The sequence below is a fragment of the Thalassophryne amazonica genome, chromosome 23 (genome assembly GCF_902500255.1).
Source record: "Thalassophryne amazonica chromosome 23, fThaAma1.1, whole genome shotgun sequence".
Taxonomy (NCBI): Eukaryota; Metazoa; Chordata; class Actinopteri; order Batrachoidiformes; family Batrachoididae; genus Thalassophryne; species Thalassophryne amazonica.
This window is the reverse complement of record NC_047125.1, coordinates 9,472,754-9,492,988: the sequence shown is the minus strand read 5'-3', so window position 1 is coordinate 9,492,988 and position 20,235 is coordinate 9,472,754. Positions and strand designations below refer to the sequence as shown.

The following is a 20,235-nucleotide window of genomic DNA, read 5'->3' as shown; positions in this document are numbered from 1 at the left end:
CCCAGTGCAGTTCTGTCATGTGACAGTTGCAGCAGGTTACATCACCCAGACATGCTTTATCTTTATAAATACTGAATGTTGGCCATAATTTTACCCATTTAAATTCATCCTTGCAGTCATGCAGCAGTTACAAGAGAATAAAGATGTTCTCCATGAGCAAAAGAAATGGAACCTGAGTCTGGACCACAAGTTCTCAGAGCGTCCAAACATCAAACAGGAACGGGAGGAACTCTGGGTAAGTCAGGAGAGACAGCAGCATCATATAGATAAGTACTTTGTCATTGTAACAAAGTACAATGAAAAGTAAGGTTCAAGCCTTTCAGTGCAAATGTAAACCACATGCAGACTTTAAAGGTCTGGAGAAGAAAAGAAATGTAAACATAAAATTTAACTTGAATGAAAGCGGTATGTACGCAAGTTAAAAAAGAAAAGAAATTCTAAGAATGTAGTAGCAAAAAAGAGATAAGTATATACAAAACTGTGGATATTGCACTCAAGTGTGGCATGTGACATGGCTCTTTGGTTCCAGTGGCATTCAAAGCTCTAACACCAGTTGGATAGAAATTGTTTTTCATTCTACTTGTACTTGCTTTAATGGCCCTGTACCGTCTGCCTGATGGCAGTCGCTCAAGCAGAGAGTGGCCAAAGTGGGGTGAGTCCTTTTAGGATGGTCTTAACTCTCCTGAGACAGTAAGAGCCATGAAGGTCCCCCAGTGTGGGTAGAGGGCACCCACTGGTCTTCTTTGCCATTTTGGTAACCCTCTTGAGCTCTTTCCTGTTTGCCCCTGTGCAGCTGTCAATCCACGTACAGAGGTGGGATGGTCTGGGCGGAGGCTGATCTCACTAAGTTCACTTTTACTGTTTTCTCTGTGAAGAGTGATGATGAAGAAAAGCCACAGTCATCACAGCTTCATCAAAGCCAAAGAGATGCCAGCAACTCGACTGAACACAGGGCACTGAAAACAGAAGGTCACGGAGACGACTGTGGAGGATCAGAACCAGTCTGCAGCTCGGGTACATGCAGACATTTACAACCAGATGCTGATGGTAAGAGTTCTGACTTTTCTCGCGCTGAGATTTATGGCATATGCAGGGTTCTCACCAGTTTTTAGCAGAGCAATGGGATGGAAAAATCACCTTAAAAAGCTGTGGGTTTGGGGGGCCACTTAGACTGAGATTGGTATTTATCAACCACTCTTTTTTTTTTTTTTTTTTGGCTTGTTCCAGTTTTATGGTATTGCATAAAGTCATCCTGCATGTATCATGGACACATTGTCCAGTGGGACCTTTATTCCAATCGACAGTTGTATAAACATCTCCAAACTTGACACAACAGGGCCTTTTTCTTGAGGTTTTCCCACTTCTCAATTGAGCTAATGGAATCAGTGGTTTCATCACAAAATCTACCACACTGGAGGACACACGGAACAGTGGACATTGTCATCAAGCATCAGGAAGAGGCGTCAACATCACCAAGAAGTCAGGCACCTGCCTTTTATACTCATATTAATCCCTGAAAAAAGAAGAAACATCTACTACTACGACTACTATCAGATGTATGTGATATGAAATTATACAAAAAAGGGAACAACTAATTAACCTGAAAGACAAGTGCACATAGTTAAAGCAAACAAGACACTCTTCTTCTTGTCTCCGTCTCCTGTCTGTCTGGTCTCTTTGTTCTCTGGGACTTCTGCACTTTGTCCGGGGACCATCGTGGGTACCCACATACTGTGAGGGCTTTCCGGACACGTTGTTGTTCTTTAGCCCTTCCGTCTGCAGTTGTGGGCACCTGCAGTCCCAGAGAACAAAGAGACCAGATAGACAGGAGACAGAGACAAGAAGAAGAGTGTCTCTCCCTTATTTAGCAGGATTAGGGGAAAAACTACAGAGGCTCTTCAGACAGCACAAAATCCCAGTTTACTTTAAACCGGTTAACACCTTGAGACAGAAATTGGTTCACCCTAAGGACATGATTCCTAGTTACAAACAGAGCAATGTAGTGTATTCTATCAGATGTCAGGAAAACTGTAACGAACACTACATAGGTGAGAGTAAGCAACCTTTACACAAAAGGCTATACCAGCACCGCAGAGAGGGCGCCAGTGGACCTCAGTCTGCGGTTCATCTCCACCTTAAAGACACTAACCACACGTTTGAGGACAAGGAAGTTAAAATATTAGCCAGAGAGAAGAAATGGTTTGAGAGAGGGGTCAAGGAGGCATTCTTTGTGAAACGTTTGAAACCCAGCCTTAACCGGGGAGGGGGTCTGAGACACAATTTATCCCCTGTTTACAATGGGGTACTCAGGTCAAAGGAGTTTCAGTCTTTTGTTCATGGTAATGTCATTCACGTCATCAAGGGAGCCATCAGAAAGGCATCCATCCCATCATTAGAGGGACAGCTGTCCTGTCATTAGGTGTGCTAACTAGAGCACAATAGTTGCTGACTAGAGCTATTGTTTAGTCACTAGCCTATAGCAGTCTGCCTCTCAGTAGGAGGGGTCTGGTTAGGTTTAAAACTCCAGCTTTTGTTGGCTTCTGTTTTATTCTTCTCTACAAGGGTCAGACAGAAGTCAGACTACCAGAGCAAGAATTTTAGCTGAGGAAGCTTCTGTGATTTGAAGCGAAACGTCCTCGCGTCAAGCAACCCAGTCCAGTCGAAGATTCAAGCTTCTCTACTCTATTATATGGCAACCTTCTTTAATTTCTGGGTCATATTTATATAATGTGAAAATGATATGAGAATCAGAATCCTCATGTCAGACTACCCAAAAAAGGGTCTTCATTCATGATTCTAGGTGTTCTCGTTCAAAAGTTAATTTTTTAAGATGGCGCCAGTGGCCATCTCGGATTTGTCCTTCTAGTAAAAAATGCTGAAATTTTTGGGAGGGACCTGGGAGCTAAATTATTTATAAAAGGCCCATAGAAGTCAGATCAACCCTAGAAACAAACTAGCCAGAGAATGGTCACGGAATTGAGGTTCTTGACCCTACGACGTTCACATATCGCGTCAATGGCGTTCATGTGTTTTGGACCTTTGCTCAAGAGACTCATAGATAGGACTGTCAGTAGGTCAGTGTTTCCACTACAGCAGTGGTTCTCAATCTTTGTACAATGAGTAGCACTGCACTCACAGAGCACAAACCTCAGCCAACACTAGTTCCCAATTCCACAAATTTTTACCTGGGGAAAAAAGTTTCAAGGTCAAAGTCCTGTTAGAAGTGGCTTTTCACAAGCTAAAATATAATACAAAATATAGATCAAAAGGGCTTTTCAGTGTTAAACTCAAATATCTGCCATACAGATCAGATGTGGCTCAGACTTGGTCTATTCATTGAGAGTGCCAGTTTGCACGTCATTGTCACAAATGAGAGTGATTGAGGAACTGTACACCAAATTGGCATTTAAATTCAAATGTCGACAAAATCCACAATCTGGATCAGATCCAGATAAGTCTTTGTCAGGTGATAGTGAGTGCCAGTCTGCACCTCACTTTTTAGTATGAGAGTGATTAAGATATAATGTAAAATATACATTAAATGGGGTTTTCAATGTTAAATTTAAATCCAGATCGAACTGTCAGTTGATAAAGGATACCATCTTACATAATGTTCTCAAATATGAAAGAAATTCAATCTTTTTTGACAGTGTTATGAAGTTTTGAAAATTTGTTCAATGTTTAAAGATAAGGATTTTCCAAGATTTTTCCTGACTTTGACCTTGAAAATTGAATCGGTTCTTGCTTATCAGAATATGAATCCTCTGTAAAAGTGTCATAAAGATATATAAAAAATTGTGGGTTGCAGACAGTTCACAAACAAATTGGTGAAAACATAATCTGTGAGGATACTCTCGGCATCACACAGATTAAGGAGCATTACAACCAGATTAAAGACGGCCCACAGCGGCGGAGGGTGCGCCATCGACAAAATGAAACGACCAGATCATTTCCAAAGTGAAGGCTGTATTGATCCGGGACATCGTCTGACTACCAGAGCAATTGCAGAAGAGGTGTACATCAGCACTTTTGCGGCACATTCCACTGTTACAGGAGATTTTGTAATGAAAGACTTGCGGAGGAATTCGCGCGTCGGCATGGAGCCGCAATGGCGTACAACAAGAAGCACGTCCATGTTGGAAACCATTCGGAAGATTCAGATGGCTTTCGGTGGCTTTTCAGTTGAGTGAGTATCGGAGAAATTGTGTAACAGCTGGGCATGTCACAACTTGTCCTGTGAAACTTCCAACACGGACGTGCTTTTTGTTGTGCGCCATTGCGTCTCCGTGCCGACGCGCGAATTCCTCCGCACGTCTTTCATTACAAAATCTCCTGTAACAGTGGAATGTGCCGCAAAAGTGCTGATGTATCCTCACCGAAAGCCATCTGAATCTTCCGAATGGTTTCCACCTGGCTGTCTCTCACAGTTTCTGGAACAATTTGATTCAGCGCTGCTCCAATCGCTCAGCCATTTCCCTGACAATGAAAATCCGACGAGGGGGGTGGACCAGTGCTCACTCAAAGCCTGCCCACAGGCGAATGACGCAACCGACAGGCGTGAAAAAACTCACGCATGCGCATGAAGGTTCAAGCTTGGCTGATGCAAGCGCACGATTCAAATCCATATAGTTTTTAAAAAAAAAAACTAAAAAGGTCGGATTGTTTTCTAACAGACCTCATATGTGTGTGTCTTCTGATGTTGGTTATATGCAGTGGTGGGCACACTTCCGATAATCCGATAACAGATAATTATCGAAGATAATGTTTTCATTATCGGATTATCTTTTTAGATAAATTTAAAAACCATCATCGGAGTAATTATCTTCCGATGAATTACCGTCCGATAACTTTTAGACCGATAACGTACTAAACTAAGCTGAACAGTGAAAAACATTTTTAAAGCTGTTGAGACCTACCTGTTAAAAGTTTCCTAATAGGCATGTTGTTCTACCCTCTGCAATCTGAAACCACTCTATCGTCTGTAAGCAAAGGAGAACTGGTGACCAAAAAGTCATTTCCTTTAACACCATACTAATATAATCGCAATGTCACCAAGTCATCCAGAGGCATACATGTTTAACTTATGGTTCAAATTTTAACCACTCATTTTAGACAAGTTATTTAAAATTATTGTCATGTCTGAAGTTTAGAAAGTGAAAATATCAGATATATGTTTTCGTTTTAAAAGTAATGTGCTAATTTTTAAGGTTTTGTGAGCACATGCTGTGCCAGGCAGCAATGCATTATGGGTAGCATAAGGTAATCTCAGACGTTCACGACAGGACAAATGCATTTCAGACACTCTGTTCAGGGTCCACAGATAACAGCATTAAACTCTAGTGCCTAAAACTCGTGAATACAACCCCTGGCAAAAATTATGGAATCACCGGCCTCAGAGGATGTTCATTCAGATGTTTAATTTTGTAGAAAAAAAGCAGATCATAGACATGACACAAAACTAAAGTCATTTCAAATGGCAACTTTCTGGCTTTAAGAAACACTATAAGAAATCAAGAAAAAAAGATTGTGGCAGTCAGTAACGGTTACTTTTTTAGACCAAGCAGAGGAAAAAAATATGGAATCACCCTGTAAATTTTCATCCCCCAAATTAACACCTGCATCAAATCAGATCTGCTCATTGACATTGACCCTATGCCATGACATTGACCCTATGTGTCTTTTTGCAAGGAATGTTTTTGCAGTTTTTGCTCTATGGCAAGATGAATTATCATCTTGAAAAATGATTTCATCATCCCCAAACATCCTTTCAATTGTCCAAAATATCAACATAAACTTGTGCATTTATTGATGATGTAATGACAGCCATCTCCCCAGTGCCTTTACCTGACATGCAGCCCCATATCATTGACTGTGGGAAATTTACATGTTCTCTTCAGACAGTCATCTTTATAAATCTCATTGGAAAGGCACCAAACAAAAGTTCCAGCATCATCACCGTGCCCAATGCAGATTCGAGATTCATCATTGAATATGACTTTCATCCAGTCATTCACAGTCCACAATTGCTTTTCCTTAGCCCATTGTAACCTTGTTTTTTTCTGTTTAGGTGTTAATGATGCCTTTCGTTTAGCTTTTCTGTATGTAAATCCCATTTCCTTTAGGCGGTTTCTTACAGTTCGGTCACAGACGTTGACTCCAGTTTCCTCCCATTCGTTCCTCATTTGTTTTGTTGTACATTTTTCGATTTTTGAGTCATATTGCTTTAAGTTTTCTGTCTTGACACTGTCTTCCTTGGTCTACCAGTATGTTTGCCTTTAACAACCTTCCCATGTTTTTGTATTTGGTCCAGAGTTTAGACACAGCTGACTGTGAACAACCAACATCTTTTGCAACATTGCGTGATGATTTACTCTCTTTTAAGAGTTTGATAATCCTCTCCTGTTTCAATTGACATCTCTCGTGTTGGAGCCATGATTCATGTCAGTCCACTTGGTGCAACAGCTCTCCAAGGTGTGTTCACTCCTTTTTAGATGCAGACTAACGAGCAGATCTGATATGATGCAGGTGTTAGTTTTGGGGATGAAAATTTACAGGGTGAGTCCATAATTTTTTCCTCAGAATTGAGTGATTCCATATTTTTTTCCTCTGCTTGGTCTAAAAAAGTAACCGTTACTGACTGCCACAATCTTTTTTTTTTCTTGATTTCTTATAGTGTTTCTTAAAGCCAGAAAGTTGCCATTTGAAATTACTTTAGTTTTGTGTCATGTCTGTGATCTGCTTTTTTTCTACAAAATTAAACAACTGAATGAACATCCTCAGAGGCCGGTGATTCCATAATTTTTGCCAGGGGTTGTATATTCTCTGGGTTTATAGACGTTAGTGTATTTGCGTTTGTTAAATTCCACGCATCTTAAATGTAGCAGACACGGATTATCTGGAATTTTGTTTGACATTTTTTCCAAGGCCGCTACTGCCATCTACTGGCCAGGAGTGTTTATGGCAGTATTAAACGTCTGGGTACATGGCTGCTCTCAAAGTGTTGGTATTGTCCATTGTCCAGGCGCTTTTTGTGTGCATATATGTTAACTTTGTATTCTAAAACTATGGTTAGAAGTAATTCCGACTCCTTATTGGTCCACACGAACGAGGTTGGCGCCATGTTTTTAGTTTTTGTGGAAGTGACGACAAGAGAATAAGGCTCCTGATTGGATAGCATTTTAATCAGTACCGCCACCCAAAGGTTTGGCAGACTAATTACAACACATCGATGTGGATGAATTTTTTTTTTTTTTTTTTTTACGACGTAGTATGGATGAAGTTTTTTCCCCATACTGAAAGGGTAAGCTGTTCGGTTTTACAAATACCCGACAACATGTGAAAGGCACTATATAAATAAATTTACTTACTTACTAATACTGAGTGCACGTTTTACAACATCATAAAAGTTTTAAAACATGCAATTGCGATGACACTTCCAGGGCACCGTAAAAATGCCTGTTTTTATAAATAAAAATGGAATATTTTACAAAAGCACATTTATCTTTAAACCAACACACGTCACATTAACGTGTTGGTTTACATAATGGATTACTGAACCAATCACTGTTTAGCACTTTTACCCAGAATGCTTTGCGGTCTGTGTTTGTTACAAAACCTCAGAATTAGTGCCTTATTCAACATTAAAAGATATGTTATATTTTAACTTTGTACAAATGACAGAATTGACATTAATGGAGTTATTCTATCAGTATTTTCAAAAAACCATAAGTTAGTATGACTTTATTTTTCAAGACCTCCGCCTGACCGGAGTGTTGAAATTGATAGGGAGCTGGCCTTATGGCTGCTCTTGGTGTGCCTCTGTGGTGGGAGCACTGTTGTAAACAGGAGCTTCCAGCAGGGGCAGAATGTTGAAAGAAAAATGATTCTGATTAGTAAAGAGTTGATTTCGTGGGTGCTCTCAGGATTTGTCTGTGCTGCTTCCTGCAGGGGGCAGCATGGTCAAACATTCTTGCTTATTCTTTAGGTCTTTTACTGCTTTTGATGCTTTCAAAAGCGATCGTGTTAATCAATTTCAGCTCTTTAGTAACTGCAAATGTCCCATAGACAACACCGGAATTTATCAGTTATTGATTATCTGCAACTTCCGATACATTTTTGGGTGGTTTATCGGTTTATCTTTATCAAAGATAACTTTTCAGTTATCTTATCTGTTATCGAAGTTAATTTTTTGGTTATCTGTGCCCACCACTGGCTATATGTAGGATCTTGGCAAAGCAGAGTGTCAAATGTTCAAACAAATTATATTTTAGACCCCCAAGAGCCAGTAAGATGAACCCAGATTTATGAATTAGAGCAACACCTCCACCTCGCCTTGTGATACAAAGCATGTGGCTTCATTTAAGGGCAGGACAGCAGTAGGTTTCAGCCATGTTTCAAATAAACCAATCATATCTAGGCGATGTTCCGTAATTAGATCATTTATCAACAGTGATTTTTGAGGACAGTGACCTTATGTTAATGAGACTCGAACTAAGGGCTTCACTAGGGTTGGCATTTTGACTGTTGGGATTTGGGGTGGTTCCAAAGATGCCTAAGGGTTTGTGAAGTTCCGCACAGGATGAAGGTAACAGACACCGAATATTTGACATTGCAGAAACAGCCAGTGGGGCACCCTCAATTTTACTGTTATCCAATGTAATAACAGGAACTAAATTTGCACAACTCTCTACTCTCTTTATGGGTACATCTGCAGAAACAGCCACAGTCTCAACTTGAAATATTTCCCTTCCTGTCCCATAGACTATACTGTCGCCATATTGGATTTCCTGCACTAATTTCCCCACTAAGTCGACCGAACGCTCCCCCCCCCTTCAAAAATCAGTCCGCCCTGCCTTCACTGCGCATGTGTCATTTCTGTGCGTCAGCCACGGTTCACCGATTATCACCTCATTTCTGCTTAAAACTACACTTCACTCATCATCTATCTCAGCGACAGATATCTGAAGCTTTTGTGCAACAGTCATTTCCACATAACTTAAGCATTATTTCATCATAAAAGACGGGGGAAGCGATCAGAGCACCACAGCAGCTAGACAAGCGGCTGCTGCGTTCACTGTGCCGCCGTCATTTCAAAGCGTCAGTAGCGACTCATTTCTGCTTAAAACTGACTTTAGAATGATTTAAGAGGTTTTACCTTGTCATCTGATGGTTAATAATTACATTATTCCCTTTGATCACTTTGGGTGTAGACTGTCTCAGATGAGCTGCTGTGGTCCCAAATGACGCATGCACAGTGAAGACAGGGTGGACCAATTTTTAAGGAGGGACTGTTCGGTCTCTGACACAGGCATCACTCCAAACAGTTGCTGAAAAAACGTCTCCCAGCAGAGTGATATACCAGTGATGAAAGTTTCCAGAAATTACCAGAAATCTGGGTTTTTACTCAGGTGGTGAACATTTCCATGTTGTTTTTTATAACATACATCAGAATACATTCCTTCAGTTCCACGCCCAAACAGTTGGTGGCAGTAACACTGCATGTTGGTTTGCAAGCCACCAATAAGCTCCAAAGAAGGGTTATTTTTGTTTTCGGTTAAGGGAATCTATTAAATCATATTTTTGGGGACTGCGCAGTGGTTCTCCTAACGGTTTACTTTGTTGTGGACATTTAAAAGTTATGAGCTGTGTGTTTTTTTGTTTTGTTTTTTTTTCCCAGTAATCATACATCAAGTGGAGTTAATGGGTGCTAACACCGCTAGCATACAGTTGAGATTTTAACTGTAGTCTGCGAGTCATAACTACAAGATTGAGTTTAATGAAGCTTCTGCAAATTTGTCTGAGGTGAGTGAGTAATTAAAAAAAAATTATACATGACGTTAGTGCTCTGCTGAAGTTTGTCAGTTAAACTTAGCCGATAGCTGCAGGATGTGGAATCAATGTCGAGCTGAGTGAACATTTTATATTTGCAAATTGTTCAACCTAATTTTATTTTTACAAATTAAAGCTACACAGTTTTTTAAGTGTTAATGTATACCTGCAAGAAAAGTCTCAACTTCAAATAATGTAGTTTTTGTTTTTTTTTTGAACTATCGAGTAATCACACAAAGAAAATAGCACAGCGCGGTTTTCCTATTTCCTTATATTTTCAGGAATATATTTCTTGTCTAATATCAAAAACATTTCAACATTTGCTATGAATATTCATTCATTCATTCATTCATTCATTGTGCCTCTACTGGTGGTTGTCTCTCACTGCGGTATTGTATCACTTCCTGTTCCAGAGCACAGCGGTGTTTTGCTGTATCTGTTAGCTGTTTAATCTGCGTAGTTAGATTGATCTAGATAACAATTTGTTTCACAGTGTAATCTTCACGTGCCTTAACTAAAGCACTCCCTCTGCTGAAACACTTCTAAATTATTTACACATTATTCACTTTGTGTGTTTTTAGGAATCCGCTAGCTTAGTGCAGCTACTAGCTCTTAGCCGGTTTAGCATGGCAGCTTCTCCTGTCTCTCCCGCACTTTTCTGCTCTGGGTGTGAAATGTTTAGTTATTCCTCGGCCTCCTTTAGCAGTAATGGTACTTGTAATAAGTGTAGCTTATTCATAGCTTTGGAGGCCAGGCTGGACGAATTGGAGATTCGGCTCCACACCTTGGAAAATCCTACAGCTAGCCCGGCCCCTGTAGTTGGTGCGGACCAAGGTAGCTTAGCCGCCGTTAGCTGTCCCCCAGCAGATCCCGAGCAGCCGGGAAAGCAGGCCGGGTGGGTGATTGTGAGGAGGAAGCGTAGTCCTAAACAGAAGCCCCTGTACACCACCAACCCGTTCAGCAATCTTCCACTCCAGCTTATTAATTAATCAAAAACCCAGACAGAGCTTTAATTCATTTGAAAGCTTGACTCTTAGTCTTGTCCATCCAAATTGGAAGTCCCAAAAACCAGTTTTATTTATCTATCGTCCACCTGGTCGTTACTGTGTGTTTCTCTGTGAATTTTCAGACCTTTTGTCTGACTTAGTGCTTAGCTCAGAGAAGATAATTATGGTGGGCGATTTTAACATCCACATAGATGCTGAGAATGACAGCCTCAGCACTGCATTTAATCTATTAGACTCAGTTGGCTTCGCTCAAAATGTAAATGAGTCCACCCACCACTTTAACCATACTTTAGATCTTGTTCTGACTTATGGTATGGAAATTGAAGACTTAACAGTATTCCCTGAAAACCCCCTTCTGTCTGATCATTTCTTAATAACATTTACTTTAATGGACTACCCAGCAGTGGGGAATAAGTTTCATTACAGTAGAAGTCTTCCGGAAAGCGCTGTAACTAGGTTTAAGGATATGATTCCTTCGTTATGTTCTCCAATGTTGTGTTGAATGTGTGTAATCGGTGATCAAATGCTAATTCACTCTTCACATGCAAAATTTTCAGTTTTGCAAATGCTTTTTTTTTTTTAAAGAAATAAACGATATATTTACAACTACACATATATTTGTAAAAAACAACACAAGTTACAAATCAGAAATTTGTTTTTGTTGATTGCAAAACACGTGTGCAAATCAAGGAATAATTGTAGATCACCCTCTGTGCATTTGCAGGTATTGAGACAAATTTAACTCCATATCTGACAGCTGTGTGATGTTAAACACTCCCCCTGCTGCCCAAATCAGTGCAGTCAGGGCTTTCAGTAGAAGGTGTGAGTCATCAGAATCTGAAATCTGCTCCAAATATATTTTTGTAATGTACATTTTTCTTGAAAGTGTGCATTCCGTTGATGTCACTTCAGTAAGTCCCGTTTCTCACCGGGCATTGGCGCTGCTAAAGCCAAACTGTCATTAAAAAAGGTATAAAACTTTGATTCTTAACATGAGTGGTGGTTCGTGGGACAGCAAGTCCGCTGTTCTGCAGCACATGAATGAGGGTTACTGAACTGGTGCCCTGCAGGCCACGTTTGACCTGTTCTCCTCTTCTGTGGGCATGCTTTACCAGGATGTCTGGCCTTAAACTTTGAAGAAAAGAGTGGGTGCACATGCACCCTGTATGTGCCAGTGTAGAATTTCGCTTCGACCCAGGGGTGCACATAATTGGTACCATCATGCTCATGTGTACTAAACATTATTGATGCACAGCAGGCGGCACAACACATTTTCTACAATGTCATTGCTTTCCTCCTATGAAGTGCTTCCATTATGTTTTTTGCTGCACATCATTTATTTTTACCACACACAAGCACCATGAGTACTAGTTATGTGCGTGCCTGCTTATGCCCAAACATATTGTCTGTACCCCTGGTTAGTGAAGGTGAATCTGAATGGTCCTTGTCTTTGGTTCTTCTTTAATATCAGTTATACTTGTGTATTGTGTGGTGGAAATCTGAAAAGAGGCTTGAAACTGAGAGTTGTGTTTGTGGGGTTATTATTTAATAGCTTTCTGGAAGGTGATGATCTAGTGGTTAAGCATTGGCCTTGAGACCAGAGGGATCCTCTGTTCAAATTCCAGCCTGACTGGAAAGTTACTAAGGACCCTCGGGCAAGGTCCTTAATCACCAAGTTGCTCCTGGTGTGTAGTGAGTGCCTTGCATGGCAGCACCATAACATCAGTGTGTGAGTGTGTATGTTTGAATGGGAGAATGTGGGGCATAATTGTAAAGCGCTGTGAGCATCTGATGCAGATGGAAAAGCACAATATAAATGCAGTCCATTTATTTACCATTTTCTAGAAAGGCTCAATGCAGGGACAACATTTGTTGTCATCTGATAGTATTTAGACTCTGGACTAGCGGTGTAACCATACGCTGGCACCCTGATACAATACATATCACGATTCAATACTTATCATGATGCATAATTCCATTACTGGTTCACACTGTCGAATATTATCTGGTGAATGTTTAACAAACACAAGTAAACAAATTATTCTGAAATATTAATTGTAATCCTTGACGTTATCTGGTTCCTATTTGTACACTTGTTTGTTTTTTGTGCAAAAGGTCATTATTTCTTCCATGCAGTAGTTGACTTTGTATGGTATCACCATCACTCATTTAAAACAAAGATTTGACAGACTTTGGGAGATGATCGCAATTCAAAATGGACAGACTGTATGTCTCCATCACAGTTTTTCTGGGGGCCAATTAAGTTTTTGGTTTTATTGGGTTTTGGGTTTTTTTTTTAACCACGGATCGGGTACGAGTTGTACATTGACCTTATACCATCTTTGAGCAAGTTTTCCATGTTTTTTTCTCCTTGTAGTTGCACTTTGATACAGCTGCTCCTGTTTTACTTTCCATTACTTTACTTACTTAGCCACTCAGGCTTCTAATTTCATGTGCATGCTCATTTCCTGTTTGAGTCACACACTATGTAGGCATCCCAGTCCCTCATTTTAGTGCCAGATTGTCTGTTTCCTTATGTGGTTTTCCACGGCTGTCCTGTTGCCGACACCCACAGCCTCCTTATGTTTCCCAAACCTTGTGTGCTGATAATTGGACTGTTTGCTGATGTGTTTAGTGACTGTGCTCTGCCTGCAGCTCTGGTTAGCTTAATTGCTATTTCTTATGGACACTGATGCCTCATGGGCTGTGTTCCTGTGGTGTTTTGATCTTCTGCTGTTAACCCACCAGCCTGCTCCCACATGGACATGATTTGTGAATGGACAGCTACTGTACTGTGTGCTGAACTCTGTAATGAATTTAAAAGGAACTCACACTACACGCAGCTGTGATAAATCAAATCACTTCTGTCCAGTTGGATTCTGTTAAAGTTTTTGCCTGTGTTGGACTCAGTTGGACTAATCACCAAAGTTGCAAAAATTCTAAATTCAGTTGTTGTAGTTCAAGAAAGTGTGAAATGGAAAACAAACGCTGCTGGTGTATATTTTAATCCCATCAGCTCCATCCGTTCTCTAATTTAATTTAAATTTTGCTCTAAACTTTATCAGTTTAATTACTTTGTTGTTGTTGTTTTCAGACATTGAACAGATGATGTGGACTAAAGAAGAAAGTTTCCCTGAACAGACGGAGTGGAATCTGAGTGTTGATCAGGAGGAGATGAAAGACAAACAAAAGGAAGTCTGGATAAGTCAGCAGGGAGAGGATCTTCACCAGCTGGATGAGGATGATATCATTGAGTTCTCTTTCAATGGTGGACCTGTACTGACTGAAAATGATGTTGAAAAGCCACAGTCATCACAAGCTCATCACGTCCAAAGTGATGAGAGCAGACATCTTGAGCCTGTCGCCAGCAGCTCAACTGTAAACTGCTACAGGTGCTACAGCTCAGATGTACCACTGACAGAACAAGCTGAAGAGGACTATGGAGGACCACTATCACCTATCAACTTAGGTCCATGTAGTCCTTTACAACCAGATACCAGTGGTTGGAGTTCAGACTGTTCTGAGACTGATGACAGTTATGACTGGAAACAGACAGAAAACCTTTCATCAGGTTTTAACTGTAATTGCTCTGAATATGGAAAACCATGTCATCACATAAACCCTTTAAAGCAACAAACAGGAAAGCCAGCAACGGAAAAACAGTTTAAATGTTCTGAGTGTGGCAGTGGTTTTGGACGAAAGAGCAGCCTGGTCACACACATGCAAATTCATACAGGTCAGAAACAATTTAGCTGTTGGGAGTGCGGCAACAGATTTGGAAGAAAGAGCAACTTGATCAGACACGTGAAAGGTCATAGAGGACATAAACCATTTGCTTGTACTGAGTGTGATAAAAGATTTGGACACAAGGCCGATGTGGTCAAACACATGCAAATTCATACAGGACAGAAACCATTTAGCTGTCCTGAGTGTGATAAAAGATTTGGGAGAAAGTGCCATCTGAATACACACATGAAAATTCATACTGGAGAGAAACCATTTAGATGTTCTGAATGTGGTAAAAGATTTGGAGGAAAGTGCACTCTGAACACGCATATGAAAATTCATACAGGACAGAAAGCGTTTGCATGTTCTGACTGTAATAAAAGATTTTGTCAGAAGGGAAATCTAATCAGACACATGAAAATTCATACAGGTGAGAAACCATTTGGCTGTTGTGAGTGTGATAAAAGATTTAGGAGAAAGAGTCATCTAATCACACACATGAAAATTCATAAAGGAGGGGAACCATCTTTAAGTCAGGTGTGAGATTTTTCTAGTTTCAGCAGAATTCTAACCTTTTCCTTTTCAAAATATCATTTCTGACATCAGCATCATAATGTCATAGCAAGCATAACAGGACAAGTTGAAAATATTTTAGCTGAATGACAGAAGTGGGGGTTAATAAATTAATCAAACATAAATTGGTAACTGAATACAAGGTAACAAATTAGTCTATTCAAACGCATATTGTGTAAATGACACTTTATACTTCCTGCCCATCATGTTGAAGTGTTTTTTTTATTTTTTATTTTATACTTCAAATAGTCAAGTAGAACAGTTAATTTATGTTGACGTGTCTTGCGCTCAGAACCACTGCAAACTGGTCCGGTCATTCTTTACCCTGCTGTGATGAAATCTCACCGCTTGCTCCAAAAAAGAAAATATGCATCGTTTTTATATTGAAGTGGCATCAAAACAAAACAGCCGAATTAAAGTGCAAAGCAGAAATAATTTATATCTCGATGCACTAAAGAAATAAAAAAATATGTAAAATTTAATTCTTCACAGCCCTAATTAAAAACCTCAGGCTACAAGACATTCTGCAAGTTTGAAAACTAAATAAATTATCTGGCAGACCCTTTAAAAATGTCTTATTTTAAATCGAATTGACTTATCCTAAATAGTTAAAATCCCTGATTTCCCTTTACCCAAGCTTTGCTGTGCATCTCAAGTTAAGGTCAATCAACCTGTAATATTTGCTAAGTAAATATTGTGAATAACAGAGAGAGAAGCTGAATGAACATAGAACATAGAACTGAGAAGAAATGGGTTGAAAAAATAAAATGTGTTCCAACACTTGCAATATCATTTTGCATCTTAATCAAAGAGCTCCTTATACATTTCTGATTTATTACACTGCACGTCTGCGAAGTGATTGCAGGATGTTATTTTCATTTGTCTGTCTGTGGATAAAATAACTCAAAAACGGTCATATGAACTTCCTTCAAACTTGGTAGTAATATTGCCTGGATAGATATTTAGAGGTTATTAGATTTGGGACTAGTTTGATCAGATGTCAAGGAAAACGTCATTTTAAAACAACTTTTGTGCGTCTCAACAACCAAGAAGCCAAGATAAAATTTCTTAATATGATTTGATAGATGTAACTAGAGGTGATTACATATGTATTCAAGTAATTTGGTCACAGGTCAAAGTAAAGGAAAACACATTTCTGAAAAACACCTTTTTTTCCCCCCTTTTTTTTTCTTTTGCTGTTAGTGCATATCACAAGCAAGAAGCCTATTTAGATCAAATTTGGTGTGTATATTATTTGAATGGCTAGCTACAGATCTGATTAGATTTTGGTCATGTGATGAATTCATACATAGTCAGAAACATTAATACAGACATAGATATATTTACTTGTACATCCTTCTGATGCCTTTCATTAAGTATGTATGTTTTCTATTCCCAACTTTCCACGTTGAAATACTTTGTTTTATAATGTTCACGCAGTTGAAATTCAGGGTGAAATTGTTTGTGAAAAATACAGAACAATGCTTCATTTCAGTGTTGAATTTTTAAAAAATTGCATAGTTGCACAAATTACGCACTATGGACTGAAATTATGCACTTCCAGGCTGCAAGCTGGTTGTCGCTGTAGTTGGTTCAAATAAATATGGGCAGCCATCAGTTTCAAATGGCTCATCTGTTCTTTCAACATTATCCAACAACAGGTGTTATACAGCTGGTTACATCCACAACTGCAATTCTCTTTCAGGTCCTTTTTGTAAACCTTTGTTATTCTCTAAATTGATCTTCTGAGTAGAGACAGGGACATTCTACAGATTTAGAACCAATACAACAAACGTTTTATTGAAAAATGATCATGACTGACATATTGCAAGTTATCAACCATTAATAGACTGAAGTAACAAATTTAGATGCATTTACAATGACTGAGGAATCAAATAAGATGGTCTTATTTATAACTTGTACTGTATAAGCACAAAACAGACCTACATGAGATTGTCTTGTCCAACAACACAGACAGGTAGCATGAGTGGGATGTGAAGTCAGGTTGACTAGTTCCTCATCCACTCACGTACCTGGGTGATTCTTTAACTACGGGCACTATTGGCCTTGTAAATGTAATTTCCACCACACCATTGCCTTACAATATAAAGCACCTTGGGGCAACTGTTTGTTGTGATTTGGCGCTATATACATGTGCTCTGATGTCACTGTTTATCGCCATAGAAACTACCCAAACAATCTTTCATACAAACTGTTTAGGGACATTACAGTGTTGTGGAAATTACGGCAGTAGTGTGGGACAACTACATTTTGTTTAAAAAAAAAAAAAAAAAATCACAACAGTTGTATGACATTGAATACCCCAATTATGTTTTGATTATTTTACTGATATTTTATTCAGAGAGATTTTAAAACAGAAGAAATGTTTCTTTACCATTCATTTTTATCATTGAAGATCAAAAGTCTGGGTGTGGGACAAGCACAAAACGGCAATATTTGCATATAATGATGCTGAAAAAAGGTGAAAAAGTCATCATAGACTACTAGAACAAATTTCTTAACACACTTTCATTGTAAAGATAACTATAAAAGTGTGAAATTTCCCCTTTTTTCTGTTTTTCATACAATATGATCAAAGGACATAAGTGCCCGTAGTCTAAGAATCACCCACCTACTCTCCATGTGATAATGAGCCATAGTTATTCTGTAAGGACCTTTCAATTGTGATTCCATAATTTTTTCCTCAGAATTGAGTGATTCCATATTTTTTTCCTCTGCTTGGTCTAAAAAAGTAACTGTTACTGACTGCCACAATCTTTTTTTCTTGATTTCTTATAGTGTTTCTTAAAGCCAGAAAGTTGCCATTTGAAATGACTTTAGTTTTGTGTCATGTCTGTGATCTGCTTTTTTTCTACAAAATTAAACAACTGAATGAACATCCTCTGAGGCCGGTGATTCCATAATTTTTGCCAGGGGTTGTATAAGGTGACTCCAATCTTAATCCAAACTGCAATTTAATATTTCAGCAGCACTGTCTTGCACTGTAGTTGTTGAAATGTACTGTAAATACATTGGTGGACATGACTGGATTAGGACAAGAAAATTGTTTCCCTTCTGTGACTTTTTTTTTTTTAATTAAAAATGGGCCCACATAATTTTCACTGCTCAAATTTCATTCACAAAGATATCCTAAGAAATAGAGCAGTATTAAGGATTCTGAGTCACCTGTAGCAATAAATAATTGTATACTTATATTGTTAAAAGGATTTTATGCTGATTCTTGTGATGAGCTTATTAAAGTTATGCCCTTAAGTGATTCTTCTTTTTTCTCCTTTGTCTTTTGGCTGTTCCCGTTAGGGGTCGCCACAGCAGATGAATTGTTTCCATCTCACCCTGTCCTCTGTATCTTCCTCTGTCACACCAACCACCTGCATGTCCTCCCTCAGCACATCCATAAACCTCTTTGGCCTCCCTCTTCTCCTGCCTGGTGGCTCCATCCTCAGCATCCTTCCCCCTGTATACCCTGGGTCCCTCCTCTGTACATGTGCAAACCATCTCAATCTCACCTCTGACTTTGTCTCCAAACCATCCCACTTGAGCTGTCCCTCTGATATGTTCATTCTTAATCCTGTCCATTCTTGTCACTCCCAAAGAGAATCACATCTCCAGCTCTGCATCCTGTCTTTTTGTTAGTGTCGCCATCGCTAAGCTGTACAACATAGCTGGTCTCACAACCATCTTGTAGACTTTCCCCTTCACTCTTGCTGATATTCTTTGAATATCAGAATGTTGTGGTATGTCTGTGTCACGGAGCGACATTGGACAGAGGGAAAATGGCAAGAAAGATGGTGTTTGATAAAAAGTTTGATAAGGACAATCTGTCCAACACACTCTTAACATACTTTTCCTTTAATATTACCCCAACACAATTTCTCTTCCTATCCTCACCATGATACAACAACTTGAACCCACTGCCTATGCTCCTGCTCTTACTTCCCTTCCACCTTTCTCCTCTCCATCATATCAGCCAGGTCTCTCCCTTTACCAGTAATCCTGCCAACATAGTCCCTACTCTCATTTCCACCCTTCTAGTTTTCCCTCTTCTCCCACTGTCTGTGGACAAATTCTCCTTCTTTACCCAACAGGAGCCCACTTTCCACTGGCACCCTGTTGGGCAACAGCACCAGTGGTGGACGTTGTGAGCACGGGCCTCAACCAATCCGGTATGGACATTCGATTCTTTGTCTGCATGGTTGGCTTGTTTTATGCCGGATGCCCTTCCTGACGCAACCCTCCTCATTTAGCTTGGGACGGGCACTCAGAATGGACTGGCTGCACATGCTATTAAGTGATTGTGTTGTCAAAAGTAAGGCATGTTGCACCATAAGTGCGTAGTCATCATGAATGGTTAGGTTCAAAATTACCAGAGGATTCATCATCACCACTTAGTGTTGCTACTCATTATATTTATTATTTTGTGTCATGCCGCTGCTGTGACCGCCCACAAGCACCATTTTTTAAATGCGCCAGTTAAGGACATTTTTGTGATAAAGATATCAGAGTTTTCATCACTCAGAGATTTTATTCAAACAAAGATTTATTTGAAGATGAGACATCCTGCTGACAGTGGTAAGTGATATTTTATTTTTGCGATGTATCCGATCCCCGTGGTCCTCTCCCAGTGGCTGGCACTGCCGCACTACACATCACTTTTTGTTTTGTTTTTTGAAATTTATTATACATTGATCTATCGGTAAACTCTTTTTCATACATTACACTAGTTTTGTGACTTTGGTAAACCCATTTCTAACAAAAAGAAAAAAGTTAATCTACACAAATAAATAGTTTTTGTTTAAAAAATTTCACATGATCAACATTAAAGCCAAATTATATCATTTACATAGTATTATAGGCAAATATAAGTTGCACATTCAAAAAGTTGAGATTGTACTGAATATTTTGATAACCAACACATTGACATCATACCATATTACCTAAAAGGTGGAATTTCTGACGGTATGGCAAAATGACTTGGACACTCCAGCAAATCTGTGGGTCTGCAGAGGGTTAACCAGTGTGGTCAGATATGCTTCAAATAGACTTGCACCCACTGTGTAACCTTTTTTTTTTTTTTTTTTTT

The 20,235-nt window shown here is 39.4% G+C and overlaps 1 protein-coding gene across 1 annotated transcript in view; it reads left to right on the top strand.

Annotated features, from left to right (window-relative positions):
• The window catches only part of LOC117505375, a 52,622-nt gene extending 37,369 nt beyond the window's left edge, over positions 1-15,253 (top strand). Inside the window, exons 7-9 of the mRNA XM_034165019.1 lie at positions 117-235; positions 876-1,047; positions 13,930-15,253. Coding sequence (XP_034020910.1) covers positions 117-235; positions 876-1,047; positions 13,930-15,104 — 1,466 coding nt within the window. The 3' untranslated portion in view covers positions 15,105-15,253. The remainder of the gene's footprint in view (positions 1-116; positions 236-875; positions 1,048-13,929) is intronic.
• Positions 15,254-20,235: the final 4,982 nt, after the last annotated feature.